The 27,432-nt window shown below is 42.2% G+C and overlaps 1 protein-coding gene across 1 annotated transcript in view; it reads right to left on the bottom strand.

Moving 5' to 3' along the window:
• The window catches only part of LOC106584192 (cadherin-2), a 93,911-nt gene that overhangs the window by 24,061 nt on the left and 42,418 nt on the right, over positions 1-27,432 (bottom strand). Inside the window, exons 3-13 of the mRNA XM_014169186.2 lie at positions 17,162-17,406; positions 14,406-14,579; positions 13,667-13,822; positions 12,463-12,607; positions 12,212-12,384; positions 11,950-12,087; positions 11,492-11,677; positions 9,801-10,054; positions 8,567-8,709; positions 7,555-7,788; positions 7,017-7,250 (exon numbers count right to left, since the gene is read on the bottom strand). Coding sequence (XP_014024661.1) covers positions 7,017-7,250; positions 7,555-7,788; positions 8,567-8,709; positions 9,801-10,054; positions 11,492-11,677; positions 11,950-12,087; positions 12,212-12,384; positions 12,463-12,607; positions 13,667-13,822; positions 14,406-14,579; positions 17,162-17,406 — 2,082 coding nt within the window. The remainder of the gene's footprint in view (positions 1-7,016; positions 7,251-7,554; positions 7,789-8,566; positions 8,710-9,800; positions 10,055-11,491; positions 11,678-11,949; positions 12,088-12,211; positions 12,385-12,462; positions 12,608-13,666; positions 13,823-14,405; positions 14,580-17,161; positions 17,407-27,432) is intronic.

The following is a 27,432-nucleotide window of genomic DNA, read 5'->3' as shown; positions in this document are numbered from 1 at the left end:
CATTGGATGTGTCTCAATCCAACGCATCCGCTTATATAACACTTCTGCACCTGCGGTGACAGAGCTAGAGAGTGTTTGTCAGACCATGAGACATCCTGAAAATTGGTGTTCTCACACAATCGTCTGTAGCATCCGAATGGTTTGGCCTACAAACTATTATGACCTCTCTATGGAAAGATGACACTTGGTACAGCCGATTTGCAAATTTCTGGTTTGTAGCAACCGAACAGTTTGGGCTACACACTAATATGACCCCTCTGTGAAAAGGCGAGACTCTCACAAACACATACATGTCAGGCCTCACAAGACTCGTCTGAAGGTTCCCCAGTACCAGTCAAAAAAGTTAATGGGAGTACTGTATATATGGAGACTATTTAGTTACCAAAATATGGGGTTAAATACATGTAAAATGTTTTATCTTATATCTCTCAGATATAGGATAGACACATCAGAACAAACTTCCTTTAGATTTCTTTGGGGGGGGGGACTGTTTTTCCATGTAGTGAATCTGTTATTCAATGCATTTGTATGGGCTAATAGCAGTAAGGCCAAATACAATTTTTCATAAAATAAGTTGTTTATATATTTTTTTGATACTTCAAGCGGTCTTAAAATTCACAATCAAATATCAAAATGATCCTTGGTATGAACTTCTTAAAAAAAAAATCTGTAATTTAGTAGTAACCCCCCTCCACCAGCTTAGACAGGATTAAACAGGTTAACATTCTCAAGGACGCAGGGCCAGATGGAATACCAGGATGTGTACTCAGAGCATGTGCTGACCAGCTGGCAAGTGTCTTCACTAACATTTTCAACCTATCCCTGATCCGGTCTGTAATACCAACTTGTTTCAAGCAGACCACCATAGTCCCCATGCCAAAGAACACCAAGGTAACCTGCCTAAATTAATACCGTCCTGTAGCACTCACGTCTATAACCATGAAATGCTTTGAAAGGGTGGTCATGGCTCAACACCATCATTCAAGACACCCTGGACCCACTCCAATTCGCATACCACCCCAACACATCCACAGATGATGGAATCTCTATTGCACTCCATACTGCCCTCAAACACCTACACAAAGGGAATACCTATGTAAGAATGCAGTTAATTTACTACAACTCTGATTCAACACCATAGTTCACTCCAAGCTCATCACCAACCTCAGGACCCTGGGTCTGAATACCTCCCTCTGCAACTGAATCCTGCTCTTCCTGACGGGCCACCCTCAGGCAATGAGGATAGGTAACACATCCCCCACACTAACCATCAACACGGGGGCCCCTCAGGGGTGTGTGCTTAGTCCCTTCCTGTACTAACTGTTCAGCTATAACTGCGTGGGCGTGCACATCTCCAACACCATCATCAAGTTTGCTGACAACATGACGGTGGTAGGACTGATCACCGACGACGATGAGGCAGCCTACAGAGGCAGTGTGGTGCCAGGACAACTTTTCCCTCAACGTCAACAAGACAAAGGAGCTGATAGTGGACTACAAGAAATGAAGGGGTGAGCACGCCCCATCTACATTGTTGGGGCTGTAGAGGTGCGGGTCAAAGATTTGGCATGGGCCCTCAGATCCTCAAAAAGTTCTACAGCTACACCATTGAGAGCATCTTGACTGGCTGCATCATCGCTAGGTACGGCAACTGCAAGGGACTTGACCGTAAGGCGCTACAGAGGGTGGTGAGTACGGCACAGTACATCACTGGGGCTTAGCTCCTTGCCATGGGCTCCCGAGTGGCGCAGCGGCCTAAGGCACTGCGTCTCAGTGCAAGAGGCATCACTACAGTCCCTGTTTCGAACCCAGGCAGTATCACATCCGGCCGTGATTGGCCCAGGTTTGGCTGGGGTAGGCTGTCATTGTAAATAAGAATTTCTGCTAAATGTGTATCTGTTTTTGTATGTACATTGATTGTTTGAATTTTATGCTACACAAACATAAATAACATACATTTTTCTAAACTAATCCAATCCGATTTTTTGCACCCGTTACATAAATGGTTGTTTCCGTTTAAATTGCTTACTTAGTCTTCTTATAGTGTTCCAAGCCCTGACATTAATTATGAATGCAGGTTGCGGGTGAATAACTATTCCAACTGTTCAGCTCGTGCTATATGGGGTGGGTCGAAGGCCTATCCCACCGCAGGGCTTCACCAAGCTCTGGCTCACCCCCCTTCCCTTACGGATGCACTGTTGGTAGGAAAACAAGTAGAGACCACCCACCAGGCAGTGGCTTTGGTAGACACTGAAGCCTTGGGGTGGTACGAATGAAATGGGGCATCGTCCCCAGACGAAGGGTCCCCCACAACACCTAAGGTCCCGGCGGTAATGGCCTGTCAGCGCTGTGGCACCTTGGGCGATGCGCCTAGGGGAGGGGTCTCCTCTGGGCCTCGATGGATGGGTACGGAGTTGATTCGGAAGAGCAGGAGGAAGCTTTTTTGATAAGGACACCCCGTTCCCGTACAAAGGACCGAAGACAGCTTTTTTTTTAATTAACAAAGTACATTTTTAACATGTTTTCCATGTCTTAAAATGTTTTACTTTTGTTTTAAATCATGTGTGCACATTTAATGGCTTTACAGATTGGCTATTTGTTTTAAGTACTTTTGTCTTAGGTTGTTTTTTATTGTTTCAATCAAGAACACATACTTTTAAACTAATAGATGTAATTTTGAATGCATATTATGCCGTTTTAAAGTGTACATACGATGATGTAAATATATGAGCTGTGCAAGTGAAATTGTGTTCATACAATTTTACCAAAAGAGAAACAAAACCATTCCAACTGTATCCTAACTATGGCTGGATTCCAATAGGATTTACAAATCACTTTGCAAGCCAGTAGAATGTGACTTGCAGGTAGGGTTGCAAAATTCCAGTTACATTCCTGTTTATTCAGCTTCTTGACATGCCACACCTATTTTTATTCAGGTTAGTTCATAGGAAGAGAGTGTAGATGTGGCATTTTTTTCCATTGTCGAAAGTTATGTGTAAGGTTCAATGCTAACGCAGACAAGGCATGCATTCAAGCTGGGTATTCTATCTGGAAGAATGCTATTGATAGCACCAAATTATTTGCTAGGCACGCATCAAGCAAAGAGCATTTTAAATACACTGCACTGTGGAAAGAAACTAGTTTGATGTGCTATGGGAACATCGCTGTCAACACTAGTTAATGATGGGTAGCTGGCAAGAAATCGCATGTATTTGTCTATGATTATGGACATTATTGAGTTCCTTGTTTCAAACCAGCAACCACTGAGGGGGACATTGGATGCAATAGAGCCAAGAGGGGAGGGGGGCAGTGAACTTTTTGGAATATAGTCTCCGAAAAGACAAGGAACTTGTCAAGGTGTTTAGCACCATACCCCACAATGCCACAACGCTGCAACTCTTCTGAAAAGGTAGGAACAATCTAGCTGGTTGGTTTTTTATCAAAATCTTGGTGGAATATCCAGTGGTGTCATTTCAGGAAAAACCTAGGCCATGCAATGGCAAAATGACTTCCTTAGCTAGCCTAGGTTTACAACAGCCTTGTTTAGTGTGTAGGGCACTGTCCATGACGCTGTTAAAGCACAGCGGAGATTTTGCTGTTTATTGTGGTATAGCCTGATATAAGCATAATTCCAATCCAAGAAACAAATGACACCCCTGGGTATAGCTACGTATCGATCTGTTTCATCATAGAAATAGATACATTATATTATGGTTTTCTTGGTAGCCTATGCTCTTAGAATTTTTTTCCCCAAAAGGTTTTTTTGGCTGTCCCCATAGGATAATCTTTTTTGGTTGAAGGAAAAACCCTCTTGTGTTCCATGTAGAACCCTCTTTGGAAAGGGTCCTATATCGAACCCAAAAGGGTTCTACCTGGAACCAAAAATGGTTCTTCAAAGGGTTCTCCTATGGGGACAGCCGAAGAAGCCTTTTAGGTTCCAGAAAACCAATACACTGATATTTTTTTGGCTTTCGTGGTTGTAAATGGAACTGTATGTATTGGAAATGTGTTTATCGTAGGCTGGCATTGTTTAATTGATTGCGTGGGTCGAATTTTATCCACAGAAGCGTATTGCGCCATTTCACAAGGTGTTGCTGAACTCATGAGTGGCATGATTTTCCATGTTTGAAGACAGCTGTGTGTACTTGTCTAAAAGACAAGGCACATTGGCAAATGATATTGGCGTTATGGCTTTCCGATAATTACTTTTGGCCAACAGCGAGTGGAAGTGTTGTACCAGTTTAACTGTGCTATGGTAGAGGAACATTTTGACGTCTACAAGGACCAAATGGCTTTGTAACTGTGGTGGTACTATATGTGACTTGTTTCAGGAAACTAGGCAGATGTCGTGTGTCACTACTTCAACGGAGAGCCATTTTAACGTAAACTTTTTTTTATCAAAATGTGTTTTTTGGCAGAAATGCCTTCTGGAACATGTGAACTTCCATGTGCCTTCATAACAAACTTGTATGCCATTTGTAAATACGAATACAATTGTTAAATTATGAGCCTAGTTGGTTTATCCATGAAAAAAAGAGAGCAACCTTCCCGCTAACCATGATTGGCTTTTGTCTATAATATGAGCTGGTCAGTATGTGTAGTTAATCCTTTCTCATGCTGCTTTTTTGAAAGATAGCATGTAGTAGTGCTGCATAAGTCTACCTACATGTACATATTACCTCAATTACCTCAACTAATCTGTGCCCCCGCACATTGACTCTGTAGCGGTAGCCCTGTATATAGCCTCGTTACTGTTATTTTATTGTTGCTCTTTAATTATTATTATTTATTTTTTTACTTTCACTTATGTTAGTAAATACTTTCTTAACTCTTACATTCTTAACACTTATTTTTCTTAAAACTGCATTGTTGGTTAAGGGCTTGTAAGTAAGCATTTCACTGTAAGGTGTACACCTGTTGTATTCTGCGCATTTGACAAATAAAATTATATTTTGATTTGTTGCTCTCCACTTTCTGGAGGACCGAGTTTTGAAATTAATGTAATTAGAGTATGATAGCTAAGAAGATGGAGAAAATTCTGGCGTTTGATAAAAAATATGCAGACGGAGTTGAAAAGAAAACACTTAGAAGGCTGTTGAAAACACCTGTCTTCTGGATTACATCTTTAAACTAAGGACAACCATGGCATCCGTGACAGAGGGAGAAGCGTCCATCCTTGTATACGGGTAAGAGAGTCTAGCTAGCTACATTTTCAGATATTAAACGTTTTTAATTTTGTCAGAAAGTTGATTTCATTTCAAGTTAAAGTGTACTATTAGCTAGCTAGCTAACATTACTTGTATGATCTGTGTAGTAATATTATTTGTATCTCAGAGCCATTTGCATTGCTAAATATAGCCTAATGTTAGCTAGCAAACATTGAACCTGGTTGGTTAGCTACCTGCAGATTCATGCAGTAACGTTATGAGTTGGGATTATGGTTCATTGTTTAGCTAGCTAGCTACATGTCTAAACAAAAGACTCCGCTATGCAAGTAACTATTTCAATACCATGTTTATGATGTCACTGCGATAACTGTCATTAGACATAGCTGGTAAATTCACTCTGGCTATCAACTCCGATTTCAGAGCACTCCTGCTTGAGTGTGCCAGAGCACAGAATAACTGACAAATTTACGAATGGCCGGTGTCAGTAAACGTTGGCAAAAAAAACGTAATTAAATTGTTGCCAGCAGCACAGTTGGATAACTCTGGATAACATAAACAGCCTAACCAGGTAGGGCGAGTAAAATGGTCAGAGTGAGCTCTTCTCTCATTTGTGTCTGGAAATAGCTAGCAAGCTAGCCCACGTTAGCCAGTTAGCTTGGGTGCTTGACTTCTGTTGTTAGGCCAGAGCGTCCAGTGTGCGCTCTGAACTCTCTGAGAGCGAAACGCTCTGAATTTACGAACGGACAATCTGACAACGCTCTGAGATAACGAACGCCCAGAGCACACTCTGGCACTCCCGATTAAATTTATGAACATACCCATAGTATAAGCCAGCCTTTAGTCTTGACATTTTTGGTTGTTTAGTACACATGTGAATCCTTAAAGAGATAGGTGGGGCTAAAGCTTAAAAGGATATGAGTGATGCTGAATGGGTGTAGACAAAGAAGAGCTCTCTAGTAGGTACCAAAACATTCAAGGGCGATTTTCTCAAAAGTGAGGTTACAAGTTTATCAACTTTCAAAGCAGAATTACTTTCCCATTGTTCCTCAACTGTAGTGTATGATATACCATTTTCTAGCTCTGAGTCTCTACTTTTATCCAATGTAAAAAACACAATTTAAAATGTTACATAAGTCCGAATCGAGCCAGTCGGTCACATATGAAGGCAAAAAGCATGCTATTTTACCTGTCGAGAAAGGTAGTGATGTTACTTTTGATGCTGGAGTTCCCGAGGCATGCGTCAACATTGCTAAGCAGTGTACTTTGAAGCAGTGTGCCGATGCCTGTATCCTTTTATTAGAAGCACATGATCAATGGCGTCCGAAGCTTTGTTTGGTCGAACAACCACCTAATTGGTTTGGTATAAGAAAAAAAAGGCTACGCTGCGCACAAGCTATGGGGTATGGGACGTCATCTATAATAATTTGGCTGCTCTAAATTATTTTGATCAGGAGGTGCCACTAGTGTACACTATGTTGATCAAAGCCTCGTAATGAACCTGTTTTTGACACAATTGGTTGGAAACTCTCGACGCTTCAGGAAGCTTCATTTCTCCATCACTAGAGAAAGGTACTATCTGAGGTATGTACTTTGGTACAATTATGTACCTACAGTATAACTAAAAGTACAAAGGAGGTCAGGGTACCACCCCAGTGACAAGCGGTTGTACCCCTTTAGGAACGAATCCAAACATTTATTTATGAGATTGTACTGGAGCTATAAAAAGACCCTGCTAGGAGAATGGGTGAGATAAGGCAGGGGATATGGCTGTGTGCTGTTAGTGTTGGTGTGTGCAAGTCTGCTTGAGTGTGTGGGTAAGCCTGTCCTAGCCTGTATAACCAGACTCACCTAGCAGTATGATGATACAGATGAGGATAGCGATGATGGCTCCAGTGCCCAGCCCTGCTGCGATGATGCGTTCCATGTCCACGCAGTCTCCATGGTGATCACACTGACACACCTTGACCTGCAGGAAGGATGTATTGGACATGGGCAGGTTGCCTGAGTCTGTGATGATGATAGGAACCTCGTAGATACCACTCTCCAGAAAACCTATCCGCAGCCTGATCTGAGCATATTCACCTGGGATAGGGAAACAGAGAGGGGGAGGAAAAGAGAGAGGGAGGAAGAGAGAGAGAGAGAGAGGCGGGGAGGAAAAGAGAGTTTGTGGGGAGTTACAGATGGAGGTAGAGAGTTTTAGAGACAAAAGACAGGAAATAAGAGAGCGAGCAAGGGAGAGTAATAGAGGGAAGGATAAAGAAAGAAAGAGAGTGAGATGAAGAATGTTCAACAAGTTATTTTGTCATGCCAATAAAACATTTTTTGAATTCAATTCAGTTGAGAAAAATAAATGGAGCGAAAGAGGGGAAAAAGCAGACACACTAACCATTGAGGCGTGTGAGTGTCCAGTTCCTGCGTGCATCTGCCGGCCGCTTGGCCAGTTCGAAGGCGAAGGGGCCGGCGCTAGGGGTCAGATCGGGGTCACTAGCAGTGATGTTGATGGTGTTGGGCTCAGGCTTCTCACACATCTCCACCTCCGGAGGGAAGACATGAGGAGCATTGTCATTTATGTCCAACAGGTACATCTGTAATGTACCTGTACCACTGGCTGGGGGGATGCCTGAGAGAGGGAGGATAAAGGGATGGAGAGACTAGTGAGATAAGCAAAGTGAAGAAAAAGGCACCTTACATAGGCAGGAATAATAAAACAATTACAAAACTGTACTGAACTATATGTTAAAAGGAGCACATTACAGGTACATTACAGCACTCAACACAAACAGGATTCATGCTGTCATACATAATATTATGTCACACCCCAAACCATATTGCAACACTCAAATTTCTTAAAACAACACTCCGTCAACAGCAACATATGACTTCAGTGAAACTAACCTCCTAAATAAGAGATGAGAGGAATGTATGATCAAACACATCAGGAGGGTGAGTAAGGGAATGAGGGAGAGGGATATCAGTATGTTAGGGAGGCTGCCTGAGGCGTGTGTGTGTGTGTGTGTGTGTGTGTGTGTGTGTGTGTATTTGCCAAAAGCACAATGAAGAGCTCAGTCAGAATTGAGCTGAGACACAGCATGGGCTTTCTGTGTGTGAGTGGTGTTTTTAGATAATTTGTATGTGAACACTAGCTTGTGTGCTCATGTGTATACATAGAATTTTTTGTAGTAGTACTACCATTGTCATCTGATATTTTCCATTCTTTTTTGGGGGGAGCAACAAAATATTTATCTTATCGTGCCAAGAAAGTGAGTAAAACTAAATGGATTGTAATTTAATTGAATTCATGTGAATAGTGAGATTTAGCTCTAAGTGCTTCTCTGCATGAGTACCACATCCCCCCACATAGCTATCCAAAATCAGTACAGGTCCGCCCGCACTCTCACCATTGTCAGTGGCCATGAAGGTGATGTTGTAGAGGTTATTCTTCACATATGGAGACTCTCTGTCCAGCACAGCGATGGTGGAGATCCGCCCGTTTACAGGGTCTATCTTCAGCCAATTAGCAGGGTCGAACACCTTGGCGTACCTTAAAATCAACCAATGAGATGACAGTACACAATTTACCCTTTGCTAAGCCCCGCCCCCCTTGGTTACTGTTGTAACCTCAGACTACATTTTCCCAGGAAGCCCATTTCACCACTCAAACCACTGGTGAAATCCCCTCACAATGATCTCAAACTGTGTTTTTAATATACAAGGAAATTAATCAGGAGTTTGAAAAGACCGCCTGAAATTTCAGCCTGTTTTGGCGGGATGGAGATTTGGCTTTCCGTGGCAACATCACCATGCGGTAAATTAGTTAATAGACCAATAAGAGAGTTCCAAATCACTCTGCCAAAACCTGCTAATTTTCCTCTTTCCACTCATACCACTCCCAGAGAGTCCAAACAACATTTTGCTTGAGAATTTTTCCTTTTCTTTTTTTTACCATTTTAATTGAAAACAATCACAGTAAGGTACTCAATTGGTGCCTAGAAATTATTAGATATTACAATAAAAACGGGTGTATTGAACCTTTAAGTGGCTAGCTAGCAATGTTAGGTGGTCAATGAGACAGAGCTAGCAAGCAATGTCATTTCAGGAATCACAGTAGCAAGTTCCTCTGGTGCACTGTTCAGTTATTTAGCCATTTAAACAATTACTTTTTTAAAGAAAATCTCTCCGTTTTTTGCCATTGCCCTCACCAGTTTACATGCATTTGAAACGTGAGCTTATTCGAGGTGTCAGACTTGACGACCGTTCCTATCCATTGGAGCGGTGCGAATGGATAGGAACTTTGGAGCGGGTCAATTACAACACAAAGTAATGCGACACTGTGTAATGCATTTGAAACATACACATTCAACACATAAAAAAACATAATGCTGCGGCAGGTAGACTAATGGTTAGAGCGTTGGGCCTGTAACCGGAAGGTTGCTAGATCAAATCCCCGAGCTGACAAGGTAAAAATCTGTTGTTCTGCCTCTGAACAAGGCTGTTAACCCACTACTCCTAGGCTGTCGTTGTAAATAAGAATTTGTTCTCAACAGACTTGCCTAGTTAAATAAAGGTTAAATTAAAAAAATATATATATATTAGCTAACATGCACAATGCTGATCTCTCTCTCATCTACTTACCGTATGTTCTGTTGCATGTATCTGTCAGGGTCCTGTGCTGTAAAGGTAGTGAGTAGCGAGCCGCCCGGTAGCCCCTCCTCTAGTTTGATGACTTTGGGGTTGGGGGAGAACTCTGGGCTCTCATTGACGTCTGTGATGCGTACAGACACGGTGGCGGTGGACTGACGGGACAGGTGGATACCACGGGCCAGGGAAACCTCGTTCTCAGCCAGTACCGTCAGCACGAAGGAACGACTCACCTCATAGTCTATAGGCTGGAGAGATACACACATACCAGTTAGCCACGCAGTTTACACTTCAATTTGTTTGTAAATCTTACATACCAGAGCTCTCGCTCTGAAAACAGCCGTAATGTACAGTGCCTTCAGAAAGTATTCAAACCCCTTGACTTTTTCCACATTTTGTTGTGTTATAGCCTGAATTAAAAATGTATTAAATTGCGATTTGACACAATACTCCATAACGTCAAAGTGGAATTTTTAATTTAGAAATGTTTACAAATGAATTAAAAATGAAAATCTGAAATTTCTTGAGTCAAGTATTCAACCCCTTTGTTATGGAAAGCCAAAATAAGTTCAGGAGTAAAAATGCTCTTAACAAGTCACATAGGTTGCATGGACTCACTTGAGCATGGTGAAGTTATTCACTACACTTTGGATGGTGTATCAATCCACCCAGTCACTATAAAGACACAGGCATCCTTCCTAACTCAGTTGCCGGAGAGGAAGGAAACAGCTAACGTATTTCACCATAAAGGAAACCGCTAAGAGATTTCACCATGATTTCACCAAAAAATGTGGCAAAGAAGGGAACTTTAATTCCTGAATACAAAGTCTTATGTTTGGGGCAAATCTAACGCAACACATTACTGAGTACCACTCTTCATATTTTTAAGCATGGTGGTGGCTGCATGATGTTATGGGTATGCTTGTCATCGGCAAGGACTAGGGAGTTTTTTTATGACTAAAAAGACATGGAATAGAGCTAAGCACAGGCAAAATCCTAGAGGAAAACCTGCTTCAGTCTGCTTGCCAACAGACACTGGGAGACAAATTCACCTTTCAGCCGGACAATAACCTAAAATACAAGGCCTAATATACAGTACACTGGAGTTGCTTACCAAGATGACATTAAATGTTCCTGAGTGGCCTAGTTACAGTTTTGACTTAAATCAGCTTTAAAATCTATGGCAAGACTTGAAAATGCTGTCTAGCAATGATCAACAACCAACTTGACAGAGCTTGAAGAATTTTTCAAAGATTAATGTGCAAACATTGTATAATCCAGGTTTGCAAAGCTCTTAGAGACTTACCCAGAAAGACTTACAGCTGTAATCACTGCCAAATATGATTCTAACACATATTTACTCAGGGATGTGAATACTTATGTAAATGAGATATTTCTGTATTTAATTTTCAATACATTTGCAAAAATGTCTAAAAACTTGTTTTCACTTCGTGTGTAGATGGGTAAGAAAAAAATCTATTTAATAAATTTTGCATTCAGGCTGTAACACAACAAAATGTAGAATAAGTCAATGGGTATGAATAATTTCTGAAGGTACTCCGTCTGTGCTGTATCTCTGTCTCTTTGTCTGCATGTATATACAGGTATGTGGTGTAAAAGTACAATTTTCCATTCATAAAAAATACATTGGAAATATTACTCATCAGAGCTGTGTAAATCCATACCTTAACCACAGTGACCAGTCCCTCATTGGTGGTGAGGTCAGTGGGGATGGAGAAGCGTCCAGTGGGGTCTCCAGCTGTGATCCTGTACACAGTGCTCCACTGCGCACTGTGGGGCTGGTCCTTATCTGTTACTGTCAGATTAGCTACGATCACATTCACACGGTTCTCCTGCACCTCTCCATAGAACTACAGAGGGAGGGGAAGTAAGAGAGAGAGAGGCGGGAGTGAAAGATGAAAATATTGCTCAATAATATGAGAAAGATACTCTCTATTGATAAAACATTTGGTTTATTTGAAAAAAATATCATTCTATGTTTTTTTTCTGTGTTTGAGAGAACATGTGTGTGTCTGTTTGTACGTGTTCGTGTATTGTATGTCTGTATGCATCTGTGTGTGCACATTCGTGTGTGTATGTCTGTCTATCTGTCAGTATGTCTGTTTGTCTGTCTGTGACGTACTTTGTCAGCGGTGAACTCTGGGGGGTTATCATTGACGTCAGTGATCCTGATGATAGCCGTAGCTGTGTTAGACAGGCCATAGGTTGGGTTCCCCTCCATGTCAGTAGCCTGGATGATTAACGTGTACTGAGGAACTTTCTGGACGAAGGAAGACAACAGGGTACAGGTCCATGTTACAGAGTATAATATAGACAGTCTATATTGTGAACGCGCAATCATAAAAACATTGATACACATTGATAGACAGCACACACACACACACCTCTCTGTCTAGCCCTGCAGCCACAGTGATGATTCCTCCTGTCTTGTTGTTGATGGTGAACATGTTGGAGGAGGGGCTTTCAGGGTTCTGAGATATAATCTTGTAACGGAGCATCCCATTGGCTGTTTTAGGATCATCCTTGTCCAGTGACGTAACTGTCATCACAAAGGACCCTGGGAACGTAAACCAAACAAGTCAATTAAAACCTCTCACACAATGGAATACGTGCATGCGTGCGTGTGCGCTGTTACCTGGTTTGGATCCCTCTGGTACTGATCCGTTGTAGATCGTGTGTGTAAACTCTGGTCTGTTGTCATTCATGTCTATGACGTTGATGACGATGTCTATGGGGTTCTCTATCTGGTTCCCATTCAGGTCCACAGCATGGGCTCGCAGCTACATGGATGCATACAGTAGTACAGGTTAAACGCATGGTAAGGACATGGGCTGTCAACTATAGACACACAAATACAGGTTCATGGTTAGGCACACTTATGGGAATAGTATGGGCTCGCAGTTCCAGAGACTAATACGGGGTTAGGGCATGGTTGTCTTAACCTGGTTAAACCAGACTGTTAGTATAGCGTTCAGTCTGAATTCACCAGGTCATGGCTGTTCTCTTTCTATCACATTTGTTTCCAATTCGATAACTCAGAACTTTCCCTCTTCTCTTTTTTGCTTTCTCACATGGATCAGAAAGGATTCCATATGTGTAAGCAATATGGTAATATCTCCTCATTGACCTTGAATAGGATTGGTATAGTTTTCAGCATTTTGCTTACATTTCAAAGGGCAATCCACCAAGGGCAGAGAGAGGGGAAGGGTGTAAGTTATCGGGAGTGGAACGGGGCTATTGACTCTAAGGCTTGTGTACACTTGGCCTCTCAAGGTTGGATCTAAAGATCCTTGTGTTTCTCTCCTAGGGCCTCTCCCCTACTGCTCTCTAACAGAGAGTGCTACAGGGATGAAAGCTGAGTACGCTCCCCTGTATGCTGTACCCTGTCTTCAAAAAAGCCATGGTAGAGAGGCCTACCACTAGGCAGGGAGTAGTAGCTGCCATAACATACAGCTGTTACAGTACCTACTCCTATACCCTGTCTCATAGCTGCAATACTGGCTGTGCAGCTCCCTATACCAGTACTGCCACGACAACACCTAATTAATATTCATGACAGAGCTTCAGTGACTCTGACAGCTACATCACTCTATGAATATTCATGAGATGGCCCCATCCTTCATGCAAATGCTCTGCTGCAGATCATAGTTGCTTGTGTGTCTGCATTGAGTGTGTTCTCAAGATCAAAGTTTCCTGTCCAACTTACTCTGTATGGCGTTTTACTACATTTCACATAGACCGATAAAGACTGTTGGCCACCAAGCCACCCATTATGGAGTAATTGACAGGAATGTGGATGCTAATTCTACTCATTCTAATTCTATGAGCTGAACACTTACATGGAAGTTGGAGATGTGTTCCCGGTCGAGGGGTTTGGTCACAGAGAGCTGACCAGAGATGGGGTTGATGATGAATATCCCGGTCGGAGACTGGTCAGCACCGGGTCCAGTCACACTGTAACGCAGGAGACTGTTCTTATCGCGGTCCGACCGGATCTAACAGGAGGGAGAGAGAGAGTTACAGATGGAGAGAGACAGAGGTAGAATGAGAGATATTCCCAGTTTAGATACAGTACATTTACAACCACACTTTTATTTAAAACATCTTTAGCTCCCCTCAACACCATACATAGGCTGTATAGTACCGACAGAAAACAGCAGATGCACCATAAACCTTCATAAAACATGTATAAATCACCATCACACTCCCATTAACCCCCTGCCTCACCCTTATGCCGCTGATTACAATATAAATATCATATCAGCAGATGGTGTTGGGAGGAAATAGTGAGCTTTACATACACTGGAACCGCACACATACAGTCCGTACTGTACATATACACAAAAACTGTACACACAAACACACACCATAAAACCCTGTGAGCCAGTGGGGAAATGTGTCAAATGTGTCCTTTGAACTGTGTGTGTTGTATGTGTACTGTGTGTGTGTGTGTGTGTCTCTGTGTTCCAAATCAAACTGTATTTGTCACATGCGCCGAATACAACAAGTGTAGACTTTACAGTGAAATGCTTACTTACAACCCGTTTGTGTGTGTCTCTGTGTATGTGTCTCCCCTACCCTGACTAGCTCCTCGGGGAACTGTCCTCGTGAGTTCTCAGGGACGTTGATGGGGGGAATGACCCAGTCCCTCTTCACCCGCCTCAGAGATCCATCGTCCCCAACGACCAAGCTGTGCCATGGAAACACGATCTCTCGCACCTGCTGAGTCACAGCTGCAGAGCTGGAGTTCACCTGCAGAGATGAGACAACAAAGGTTACACACAGGTTGTGCAACGCCCCCCCCCCACACACACAGAGGCAGAGACATGCAGATTACTCAGACCCACACACCAACACACACAAAAACACTATGACAAACACTATGATTTAGTGTATTCATGGCCTTGTTCCACAGAGCTGGATTAATGACATCATTACTGAGGACCTGACCAATGATCAGACTGGCTGGCTGGCTGTGTATGTAACCTGTGTGTGTGTCCTCAAATATATTTGCCGCCTAGGAATGCAGTTTTGTTTCCTCCACACTCTAATCTGAATCTGAATACAATCCTTCAGCCATCTCATCCTCTCTCTGCATCCCTCCACCTCATCTCTATCCCTATAGTTTCATCCTTTCTTTCACTTCATTCTCTCCATCTTTCCCCTATATACCCTCATCCAACAGCCTTCTGCTGCGTCATAACTCTTTCTCCCGCTTGCCTCTCCAAAGCCTCCCTCTCCTTCCTTCCTCCCTTTTCTCAGAGTATTCTGATCCATCCGTCTGTTGAGCGAGCTAGCTGACTAATAGCTGCCTAACACTCCACCTGTTCAATTCCATAGCTTTTATTCACAAGTTTGCTATTGGTGGTATTTTAACAGCTTTTTCTTTCCTCACACTGTTTTCCCTGCTCCCACAGAATGCCGAGAGATATTAATGGACACAGTAAGCATATGGCACTGCACTATTTCTGGGAAAATGTTTACTGGGGAATGTCTCCTCATATATAGAGGACCTCCTTATTGCTCTAATTAACACACAGCAGGCAGTAGCACCACAAAGCAAATTGTCTAGGGTTAACTTCTCTAGGGTAGGGGGCAGTATTTTCACAGCCGGATGAAAAACGTACCCAAATTAAATGGCCTACTACTCGGGCCCAGGAACTAGAATATGCATATTATTAGTAGATTCGGATAGAAAACACTCTGACGTTTCTAAAACTGTTTGAATGGTGTCTGTGAGTATAACAGAACTCATATGGCAGGCAAAAACCTGAGAAAAATCTAACCAGGAAGTGAGAAGTCTGGTGCTTGTAGTCCTTTCAAGTCATTGCCTATCAAACACACAGTGACTTAGGGTTCATTTTGCACTTCCTAAGGCTTCCACTAGATGTCAACAGTCTTTAGAAAGTTGTGTGAGGTGTCTATGATGAACAGAGAGCGAACAGAGGAAGTTGGAAGTTGTTGACTCAGGAAAGCAAATGAGTTCATTGGCACGAGTTCACGTGAGAGTTAGCTGTGTTCCAAAACGTTTTTCAAGACACTGGAATCGTCCGGTTGGAATATTATTGAAGTTCTAAGTTAAAAAGGCCCTAAAGATTGATGCTATACAACGTTTGACATGTTTGAACGAACGTAAATATAACATTTTTGGACTTTTCGTCGTGACATTTTCGGCGCCCTTCCTACACTTGGAGTAGCTTACTGAATGCGGAAACAACAAGGAGTTATTTGGACATAAATTATGGACTTTATCGAACAAAACATTTATTGTGGACCTGGGAATCCTGGAAGTGCCTTCTGATGAAGATCATCAAAGGTAAGTGCATATTTCTAATGCTATTTATGATTTTAGATGACTCCAAAATGGCGGGTATCTGTATGGCGGGTATCTGTATTGCCTAGTGTATTGCCTAGTGTATGTCTTCCCTGTGGCTCAGTTGGTAGAGCATGGTGTGTGCAACGCCAGGGTTGTGGGTTCGATTCCCACGGGGGGCCAGTACAAAAAAATGCATGAAATGTATGCATTCGCTACTGTAAGTCACTCTGGATAAGAGCGTCTGCTAAATTGTATTGTAAATTGTATTTTTCTGAGCGCAGTACTCAGATTATTGCAAAGTGTGCTTTCCCCGTGAAGCTTTTTGAAATCTGTCACAGCGGTTGCATAAAGGAGATGTTCATCTATAATTCTTTGAATAACAGTTTAATATTTTATCAACGTTTAGGATGAGTATTTTTGCAAATTGTTGTGCTGATTCACCGGGAGTATTGGAGGCAAAATATTTTCTGAACATCACGCGCCAATGTAAACGGCTGTTTTTGGATATAAATATCAACTTGATTGAACAAAAAATGCATGTATTGTGTAACATGATGTCCTAGGAGTGTCATCTGATGAAGATCGTCAAAGGTTAGTGCATAATGTTAGCTGAATTTCTGGTATTTGTGACGCCTGTCCTTGCTAGGAAAATGGCTGTGTGGTTTTTCTTGTGTTGGAACTGTCCTAACATAATCTAAATTTATGCTTTCGCCGTAAAGCCTTTTTGAAATCGGACAACGTGGTTACATTAAGGAGACGTATATCTTTAAAATGTTGTAAAATAGTCGTATGTTTGAGAACTTTGAATTATGACATTTTGTGGTTTTGAATTTGGCGCTCTGATTTTCACTGGCTGTTGAATAGTGTGAACCGTGGGTGCGTCACAATTGCCCAAGAGAGGTTAAAGAACAAACAAAGTAACACGGAAAGTTTTAAATCATCACTGAAAGTGTTGAATCTGTGGACCCATATAGACGCCAAAACAGTGTTAAATGAAAAAAAAATTGGTATCCCATACCTGTTTGATGAGTTTGTGTTCTGTCGTGTCTCGCTTTCCGTCGTTCCGGAGGAGGAGGTAAACATGTGTCTTCCAATCCTCCTTGGTCTCCAGATCCCTCGCTCGCACCACCAAGGCGCTCTTCCTGTCGGCAAGACGGAAGGCATGCCGGGCGTACACCGTGCCATCCTCATCCAGCCTGAAGTCCCCCACGTCACCCACCTCCAACAGCACCCTGTTGCCAAGGCCACAGTCTGTGAACCTCACTGCAGGGAGAGAGAGTGAGAGAGATGTCAGCAAGATATGAAAACAGAGGAAGACAACATACAGTACCAGTCAAAAGTTTGGACACACCTACTCATTCAAGGGTGTTTGTTAACCTGTTAGGGCTAGGGGGCAGTATTGACACGGCTGGATAAAAAACATACCCGATTTAATCTGGTTACTACTCCTGCCCAGTAACTAGAATATGCATATAATTATTGGCTTTGGATAGAAAACACTCCAAAGTTTCTAAAACTGTTTGAATGGTGTCTGTGAGTATAACAGAACTCAAATGGCAAGTCAAAACCTGAGAAGATTCTGTACAGGAAGTACCCTGTCTGACCATTTCTTGGCCTTCTTTGCCATCTCTATCCATTACAAAGGATCTCTGCTGTTACGTGACACTTCCTACGGCTGCCATAGGCTCTCAGAAGGCGGCAAAAAGCTGAATCGTGGCTTTGCAGGCTCTGGCTGAAAAAAAGTAGCGCGTTTGGGTAGTGGCTGGTTACAGTACTGTGAGACTCAGGCTGGTGCCCGCGTCGACCGAAAGCTTTGTTTTCTTTCCTCTGTTTACCTAAACGGAGATTCCCGGTCGGAATATTATCGCTTTTTTACGAGAAATTGAAGTAATAGCATTTCTAAGGTATTTGAAAATCGCGCCACGGGATTCAACTGGCTGTTGAGTAGGTGGGACGAATTCGTCCCACCTAGCCCAGAGAGGTTAATTTTTACTATTTTCTACAGTGTAGAATAATAGTGGAGTCATCAAAACCATGAAATTACACATATGGAATCATGTAGTAAGCAAAAAAGTGTTAAACAAATGAAATATATTAGATATTTTAGATTCTTCAAAGTAGCCACTCTTTGCCTTAGTGACAGCTTTGCACACTCTTGGCCTTCTCTCAGCCAGCTTCAATTGGAATGCTTTTCCAACAGTCTTGAAGGAGTTCCCACATATGCTGAGCACTTGTTGGCTGCTTTTCCTTCATTCTACAGTCCAACTCATCCCAAACCGTTCTCAATTGGGTTGAGGTCAGGTGATTGTGGAGGCCAGGTCATCTGAAGCAGCACTCAATCACTCTCCTTCTTGGTCAAATTGACCTTACACAGCCTGGAGGTGTGTTTTGGATCATTGTCCTGTTGAAAAACAAATGATAGTCCCAATAAGCGCAAACCAGATGGGATAGTGTATCGCTGCAGAATGCTGTGGTAGCTAATGCTGGTTAAGTGTGCCTTGAATTGTAAATAAATCACAGACAGTGTCAACAGCAAAGCACCATCACACCTCCTCCTCCATGCTTCACGGTGGGAACCACATATGTGTAGGTCATCCATTCACCTAGTCTGCGTCTCACAACGACACGATGGTTGGAGCCAAAAATCACAAATTTGGACCAGTTTGACCAAAGGACAGATTTCCACCGGTCTATTGTCCATTGCTCATGTTTTTTGGCCCAAGCAAGTCTCTTCTTCTTATTAGTGTCCTTTAGTAGTGGTGTCTTTGCAGCAATTCAACCATGAAGGCCTGATTCACGCAATATCAACAGTTGATGTTGAGATGTGACTGTTGAACTCTGTGAAGCATTTATTTGGGCTGCAATCTGAGGTGCAGATAACTCTAATGAACTTATCCTCTGCAGCAGAGGTAACTGGATCTTCCTTTCCTGTGGTGGTCCTCATGAGAAACAGCTTCATTATAATGTTTGAAGGTTTTTGCGACTGCATTTGTAGAAACTTTCAAAGTTCTTGAAATTTCCCGGATTTGGCTGACCTTCATGTCTTAAAGTAATGATGGACTGTCGTTTCTCCTTGCTTATTTGAGCTGTTTTTGCCATGATATGGACTTGGTCTTTTACCAAATAGGGCTATCTTCTGTATACCACCCTACCTTGTAACAACATAACTGTTTGGCTCAAACGCATTAAGAAGGAAAGCCATTCCACAAATTAACTTTTAACAAGGCACACATGTTAATTGAAATGCATTCCAGGTGACTACCTCATGAAGCTGGTTGAGAAAATGCCAAGAGTGTGCAAAGCTGTCATCAAGGCAAAGGGTGGCTACTTTGAAGAATCTCAAATATAGAATATATTTTGAAATATATAACACTTTTTTGGTTACTACATGATCCCATGTTTGTTATTTCATAGTTTTGATGCCCTCACTATTATTCTACAATGTAGAAAATAGTAAAAATAAAGAAAAACCCTTGAATGAGTAGGTTTATCCAAACTTTTGACTTGTACTGTGTATATATACACTGCTCAAAAAAATAAAGGGAACACTTAAACAACACAATGTAACTCCAAGTCAATCACACTTCTGTGACATCAAACTGTCCACTTAGGAAGCAACACTAATTGACAATACATTTCACATGCTGTTGTGCAAATGGAATTGAAAACATGTGGAAATTATTGGCAATTAGCAAGACACCCCCAATAAAGGAGTGGTTCTGCAGGTGGGGACCACAGACCACTTCTCAGTTCCTATGCTTCCTGGCTGATGTTTTGGTCACTTTTGAATGCTGGCGGTGCTTTCACTCTAGTGGTAGCATGAGACGGAGTCTACAACCCACACAAGTGGCTCAGGTAGTGCAGATCATCCAGGATGGCACATCAATGCGAGCTGTGGCAAGAAGGTTTGCTGTGTCTGTCAGCGTAGTGTCCAGAGCATGGAGGCGCTACCAGGAGACAGGCCAGTACATCAGGAGACGTGGAGGAGGCCGTAGGAGGGCAACAACCCAGCAGCAGGACCGCTACCTCCGCCTTTGTGCAAGGAGGAGCAGGAAGAGCACTGCCAGAGCCCTGCAAAATGACCTCCAGCAGGCCACAAATGTGCATGTGTCTGCTCAAACGGTCAGAAACAAACTCCATGAGGGTGGAATGAGGGCCCGACGTCCACAGGTGGGGGTTGTGCTTAAAGCCCAACACAGTGCAGGACATTTGGCATTTGCCAGAGAACACCAAGATTGGCACATTCGCCACTGGCGCCCTGTGCTCTTCACAGATGAAAGCAGGTTCACACTGAGCACATGTGACAGACGTGACAGAGTCTGGAGACGCCGTGGAGAACGTTCTGCTGCCTGCAACATCCTCCAGCATGACCGGTTTGGCGGTGGGTCAGTCATGGTGTGGGGTGGCATTTCTTTGGGGGGTCGCACAGCCCTCCATGTGCTCGCCAGAGGTAGCCTGACTGCCATTAGGTACCGAGATGAGATCCTCAGACCCCTTATGAGACCATATGCTGGTGCGGTTGGCCCTGGGTTCCTCCTAATGCAAGACAATGCTAGACCTCTTGTGGCTGGAGTGTGTCAGCAGCTCCTGCAAGAGGAAGGCATTGATGCTATGGACTGGCCCACCCATTCCCCAGACCTGAATCCAATTGAGCACATCTGGGACATCATGTCTCGCTCCATCCACCAACGCCACATTGCACCACAGACTGTCCAGGAGTTGGCGGATGCTTTAGTCCAGGTCTGGGAGGAGGTCCCTCAGGAGACCATCCGCCACCTCATCAGGAGCATGCCCAGGCGTTGTAAGAGGGTCATACAGGCACGTGGAGGCCACACACACTACTGAGCCTCATTTTGACTTGTTTTATGGACATTACATCAAAGTTGGATCAGCCTGTAGTGTGGTTTTCCACTTTAATTTTGAGTGTGACTCCAAATCCAGACCTCCATGAGTTGATAAATTGGATTTCCATTGATTATTTTTGTTGGATTTTGTTGTCAGCACATTCAACTATGTAAATAAAAAAGTCTTTAATAAGATTATTTCACTCATACCACCCTCATGGAGTCTGTTTCTGACCGTTTGAGCAGACACATGCACATTTGTGGCCTGTTGGAGGTCATTTTGCAGGGCTCTGGCAGTGCTCCTCCTGTTCCTCCTTGCACAAAGGCGGAGGTAGTGGCCCTCCTACGGCCTCCTCCACGTCTCCTGATGTACTGGCCTGTCTCCTGGTAGCGCCTCCATGCTTTGGACACTACGCTGACAGACACAGGAAACCTTCTTGCCACAGCTCGCATTGATGTGCCATCCTGGATGAGCTGCACTACCTGAGCCACTTGTGTGGGTTGTAGACTCCGTCTCATGCTACCACTAGAGTGAAAGCACCGCCAGCATTCAAAAGTGACCAAAACATCAGCCAGGAAGCATAGGAACTGAGAAGTGGTCTGTGGTTACCACCTGCAGAACCACTCCTTTATTGGGGGTGTCTTGCTAATTGCCTATAATTTCCACCTGTTGTCTATTCCATTTGCACAACAACATGTGAAATTTATTGTCAATCAGTGTTGCTTCCTAAGTGGACAGTTTGATTTCACAGAATTGTGATTGACTTGGAGTTACATTGTGTTGTTTAAGTGTTCCCTTTATTTTTTTGAGCAGTATATATATATATATATATGTGTATGTAGATATATATATATGTATATAGATATGTTACTGTGCGACTAAAATAATCTTGGTCGACCAACAACCTAAAGACCAAACAATCGACCAGTCAACTAATTGGGGTCAGCCCTAAAATGTAGTAATGACCAAATGGGCTTATTTCATTAAATGGACAATTCTGTGAACTGTCTTTTGCAAGTTTTCAATTGTCACAATACCTGTTAGCCACGGTGTCAGCTAGAGATGACGTGCAGGAGCTTGCAGGGAGTTGTAGTTTTACATGATATCTACTTTGATCCTAATCAGCATTTTTGAATCTGAGAGTATTGATAAAACTCACCTTGTCCAGAGAGATTTACATGGTTATCAAAACGTCACGCCAGGGTAAGCCTACACGAAACACAACCTTTATTTTATGTGTTTCTACAATCCCCTATTGGAAAAATGAATGGTGGAAATACGATTGGAACCATTTGCCTGTTTGACCGCTAGGTTTTATGGGTAATATGACACCTCCACTGTGGGCTCTATTGATAACTAAAATAGCAGCGCAGATGGAACTCTTTTGCTAAGTGCAGAGATGAATTCAAGGTAATGCGTGTTTATGGAACTGCTATAGACTTTGTGGTGCAGCAGAACGATTAGTGCACTTCAAAACCCAGGTGGGGTAATACTTCAGCTACACAACGTACCACTATCTTTAAAACCTCCATACCATTTCATTACTTTATTTATAATTGTTTGGGATGGTTTGAGACCATCTGGGAAAATCACGTGAATTCCTGACGACTGGTAAAACAAATGTCTTGAGAAACTCTTACAAACATCCTAACATGGTCCTCATCACCATGGAAAAAAACATGAATTTCACGTGAACATGTTTTCACATAGGAAATGTCACAAGTGAAGTGTTCCAAAAACACATTTTAACATGTGAAATATTTAATGTCACGTGAAGTGTTCCAGAAAATAAAAAAATTCACGTGAAATGTCACATGAAGTGTTCCATGTGATTTTCCACATCAAATCAACGATAGATTTATTGGCAAGAATACATTTTTGCATTGGTTATTTGCTACCATGATTATACAGTATATCCCCACACTTTAAAAAATAATAGAATGGTCACGGTACAATGTTTTTCTGTGGTTTACAAAAGAAACGATACCTTTTAGGGTACATGTCTGGATAATCTAGTATAATGGTACATTTCTTCTACGCAATATATTCAATATAAGGTACAATCATTACTGCACTTTGAAATGTAGGTGGTGGCAATGTGCTCGGGCTCATTAGCATATTTGGGGGCATTGTGTAAAATATGTTGTATTTGTGCCAACCGTCTGAAATTGTTGTATGAGTTTAAGTGGTTTATCGTTATGTTGTCGAAAGTTGAGCATATCTTTTGACACGGTCAATTCTGCAATGGTTGTATGAACTTGTGACAATGAAGCGATGCATTGTTAACCTGTTAGGGCTAGGGGGCAGTATTTACACGGCCGGATAAAAAATGTACCCGATTTAATCTGGTTATTACTACTGCCCAGAAACTGGAATATGCATTTAATTATTGGCTTTGGATAGAAAACACCCTAAAGTTTCTAAAACTGTTTGAATGGTGTCTGTGAGTATAACAGAACTCATATGGCAGGCAAAAACCTGAGAAGATTCCTTACAGGAAGTGGCCTGTCTGACAAGTTCTTGTTCTTCTTGACTCTCTTTATTGAAAACTGAGGATCTTTGCTGTAACGTGACACTTCCTACGGCTCCCATAGGCTCTCAGAACCCGGGAAAAAGCTGAATGATGTAATTCCAGCCCCTGGCTGAAAAACATTAGCGCCTTTGGTAAGTGGTCTATCAGAGGACAATGAGACTGAGGCGCGTGCACGAGGCGACCCCTTTTTTTTATTTTCTCTCTCTTTGTACTAAAACACAGATTCCCGGTCGGAATATTATCGCTTTTTTACGAGAAAAATGGCATAAAAATTGATTTTAAACAGCGGTTGACATGCTTCGAAGTACGGTAATGGAATATTTAGAATTTTTTCGGGCGCGTCACCCTTCTTTACCCTTTCGGATAGTGTCTTGAATGCACGAACAAAACGCCGCTATTTGGATATAACTATGGATTATTTTGAACCAAACCAACATTTGTTATTGAAGTAGAAGTCCTGGGAGTGCATTCTGATGAAGAACAGCAAAGGTAATAACATTTTTCTTATAGTAAATCTGACTTTGGTGAGGGCTAAACTTGGAGGGTGTCTAAATAGCTAGCCCTGTGATGCCGGGCTATCTACTTAGAATAATGCAAAATGTGCTTTCACCGAAAAGCTATTTTAAAATCGGACATAGCGAGTGCATAGAGGAGTTCTGTATCTATAATTCTTAAAATAATTGTTATGTTTTTTGTGAACGTTTATCGTGAGTAATTTAGTAAATTCACCGGAGGTATGCTAGTTCTGAACGTCACATGCTAATGTAAAAAGCTGGTTTTTGATATAAATATGAACTTGATTGAACAAAACATGCATGTATTGTATAACATAATGTCCTAAGATTGTCATCTGATGAAGATCATCAAAGGTTAGTGCTGCATTTATCTGTGGTTTGGGTTTATGTGACATTATATGCTAGCTTGAAAAATGGGTGTCTGATTATTTCTGGCTGGGTACTCTGCTGACATAATCTAATGTTTTGCTTACGTTGTAAAGCCTTTTTGAAATCGGACAGTGTGGTTAGATTAACGAGAGTCTTGTCTTTAAAATGGTGTAAAATAGTCATATGTTTGAGAAATTGAAGTAATAGCATTTCTAAGGTATTTGAATAACGCGCCACGGGATTCCACTGGCTGTTACGTAGGTGGGACGAAATCGTCCCACTGGCCCTAGAGAAGTTAAGAGCTTACTGGGCATTTTACAGTAGCTTAATGGAAGCTGGTTCACAGAAAGATAATGTCACATTTTCAACAACTTATTGTCAACTAGCTACAAGTTATTGTATATGTCACAGTAAATTACTTTAGCTCATGTCATACTCACTGAACTCATGGTGTGGCAGTGAAGTGAGTATTACATTATCATGACAAGCTATATACTAAATATTCTATGGCTCTTTGGTATCCCATGCAATTATGTCAGCCTTTATCAGGGCTGGAGAACTGACAGTGTACAATCTTAATAAACAGAATACAACAGAGCACATTAACTGGGATGACAGAGCTAGCTGAAAGCCACACCTCCAATATTCAGTTAGACTGTCACTGTTAGCTGACAATTAAAAGTAATGTCAGCCAGTAAGTTCCTGTGCATTTTCCAGTAACTTACTGAATAATGTTTCCAGTAAAGAAAATACAAATTGCAGTTAACTTACTGGAAAATACAGAATAACTTTTTTACAGTGGAGCTCATTAGTGACACATATGCTTACAAAGTTTGCAGAACAGACAGTGTCAAAGGAAGTGCTTAACTTGCATCAAAATAACCATCAAACACGTAAACCCTTAACTGATACAACACTTTGACTGACGGTTGGTGCAATTACGCATTTGGCCATGTCCCCAAATATGCTAATGAGCCCCACAAGTACATTAACCCCCACCTATCAATGATGACCGTGCCTTTTACCTACAAGGTACCGAACTGTACCATGTGAGTACCCCAGCGAACAACACTGTACCCTAGCCATACCCTTATTGAATTTTTTTGTATTTTAATACATGTTCCAAGCAAAAAGTATGAACCTAATGGCACTGCAGTAACACTGATGCACTCAACCAAGCAGTTGCAAGTTCAAATCCCTGAAGCGTTCATATATACTCTGTCAAAGTGTCCTTGGGCACTGGTAGATTCACATTGATGTAAAGTTGGTGGTGATTTTACGTAATTCTGGGCAGCATTTAGTGAAGTGTAGGAATGTAATTTTGCCAATATGTCTGTAGCCTTATCTCCTTTATACTCACAGAACTTGTGGTGTTGCAGAACATGTCGCAGGACCTTTCAGGTTGGTAGCGACCAAGAGGTTTCAAGTTCAAATCCCAGTTAAGGCTGAGTCCCAAGTGTGTTCATGGTACTAAATAATAGTAAAAAAAATGTTTTACACTAAATGAAAGCAGCATACAGTCTTTTAACAGAAATTACACCTTGTTGTATATATTTTAGGCAAAGTGCTAAAATATATTCTTGGCAATATACAGGTATGTATAGCCAATCTCCATTATGTCCACAGTCCTGGTGGTGGAGCAGGAACGTCAGGTACTTAGCAACCAAAAGGTTGTGAGTTCAAATCCAAAATGAGTTTGAGTCCCAAATAATCCAGGGGACCGTGACAAAATGTTCTAAAAATGTTCTTGGGGACATCCCTGAAACAATATGGGAACCAGACAAAACCTGCAAGGGACAATGAATTTATAAATCAATAATATGCCACAAAGTAAATATTCTCAATGACAACTGGGTTTTAAAATGTTTTCACCAGTATAGTTTCATGGTATCACATTTTGAATTTCTGCAACCCCATGTTGTCACATTTACTTCAAACCAGCAGCATACTGTAACACCCTGTGTCCCACTGCTGGTTTGCTGCTATGGCTAAGCAGGGTTGGTCCTGGTCAGTCCCTGGATGGGAGACCAAATGGTGTTGGAGGGCTAGTAGGAGGCACTCTTTCCTCTGGTTTAAAAAAATACCCCAAGTGTAGTGACTGAGGACAGTGTCCTGTGTAGGTTGCAGTTTTTCAGAAAGTATGTTAAATGGGTGTCCTGGCTCTCTGTGGTCACCAAAAGATCCCATGGCACTTATCGTAAGAGTAGATGTGTTAACCCCGGTGTCCTGGCTAAATTCCCAATCTGGCCCTCATACGATCATGGCCACCTAATCATCACCAGCTTCCAATTGACTCATTCCTCTCCTCTGTAACTATTTCCCAGGTCATTGCTGTAAATGAGAATGTCTTCTCAGTCAATTTAACTGGTAAAATAAAAAAGATAACATAAAATCATGTGATTATGTGGTTTTTCCATAAGCTGTGCCAGGCTTGACCAGACAAAAATAATTATGTTTAAAATACGCACACACGCGCACCAGAGCCCTGCTTTGGGGGCAGCAGAAGGTGGGGTCTTAGCTAGGATTAAACTGGAGCTCAGGGCTGATTGTTTTTCTTTGTTTCATCCAGTCAACAGACAGAGAAGTTAGAGCCGGTCAGGTCCGGAGCTGCACATCTTCTCTGTTCGTTCTGCAGCAACTGACTCACCATTATGGATCACCACCTATGTTCTTGCCTTATCTCTGGCTTCACCAATGAGCCACAGCAGAGCCCGTCTGATAGATTCAGAATGTGTGAATGTGAATGAATATCTGCATAGAGATGGAAACTTCGTAACTGCCATTCCACATGGTTCTCCATAGAGCCGTTATGGTACAATGGTTACATACAATATATGGCTGGCTGGACCACAGTCAATAAGCTGCATTAATTCTACCCAGTAAGTTTCTACTGGTAGTTGTTATGTTGGTGCATGCATCCATGTGTGTTTGTGTGTGTATGTGTGCACTTATTTTCCTACATTACTAGGACCCCAATGTCCTAATAGTTCACCTTAATGTCCTGAAAAGGTAGGAAAACAATAACTT

This window comes from Salmo salar, chromosome ssa23 (genome assembly GCF_905237065.1).
Source record: "Salmo salar chromosome ssa23, Ssal_v3.1, whole genome shotgun sequence".
Taxonomy (NCBI): domain Eukaryota; kingdom Metazoa; phylum Chordata; class Actinopteri; order Salmoniformes; family Salmonidae; genus Salmo; species Salmo salar.
Note: the sequence above shows the minus strand (reverse complement) of the source record. Positions and strands in the feature narration are given on the sequence as shown.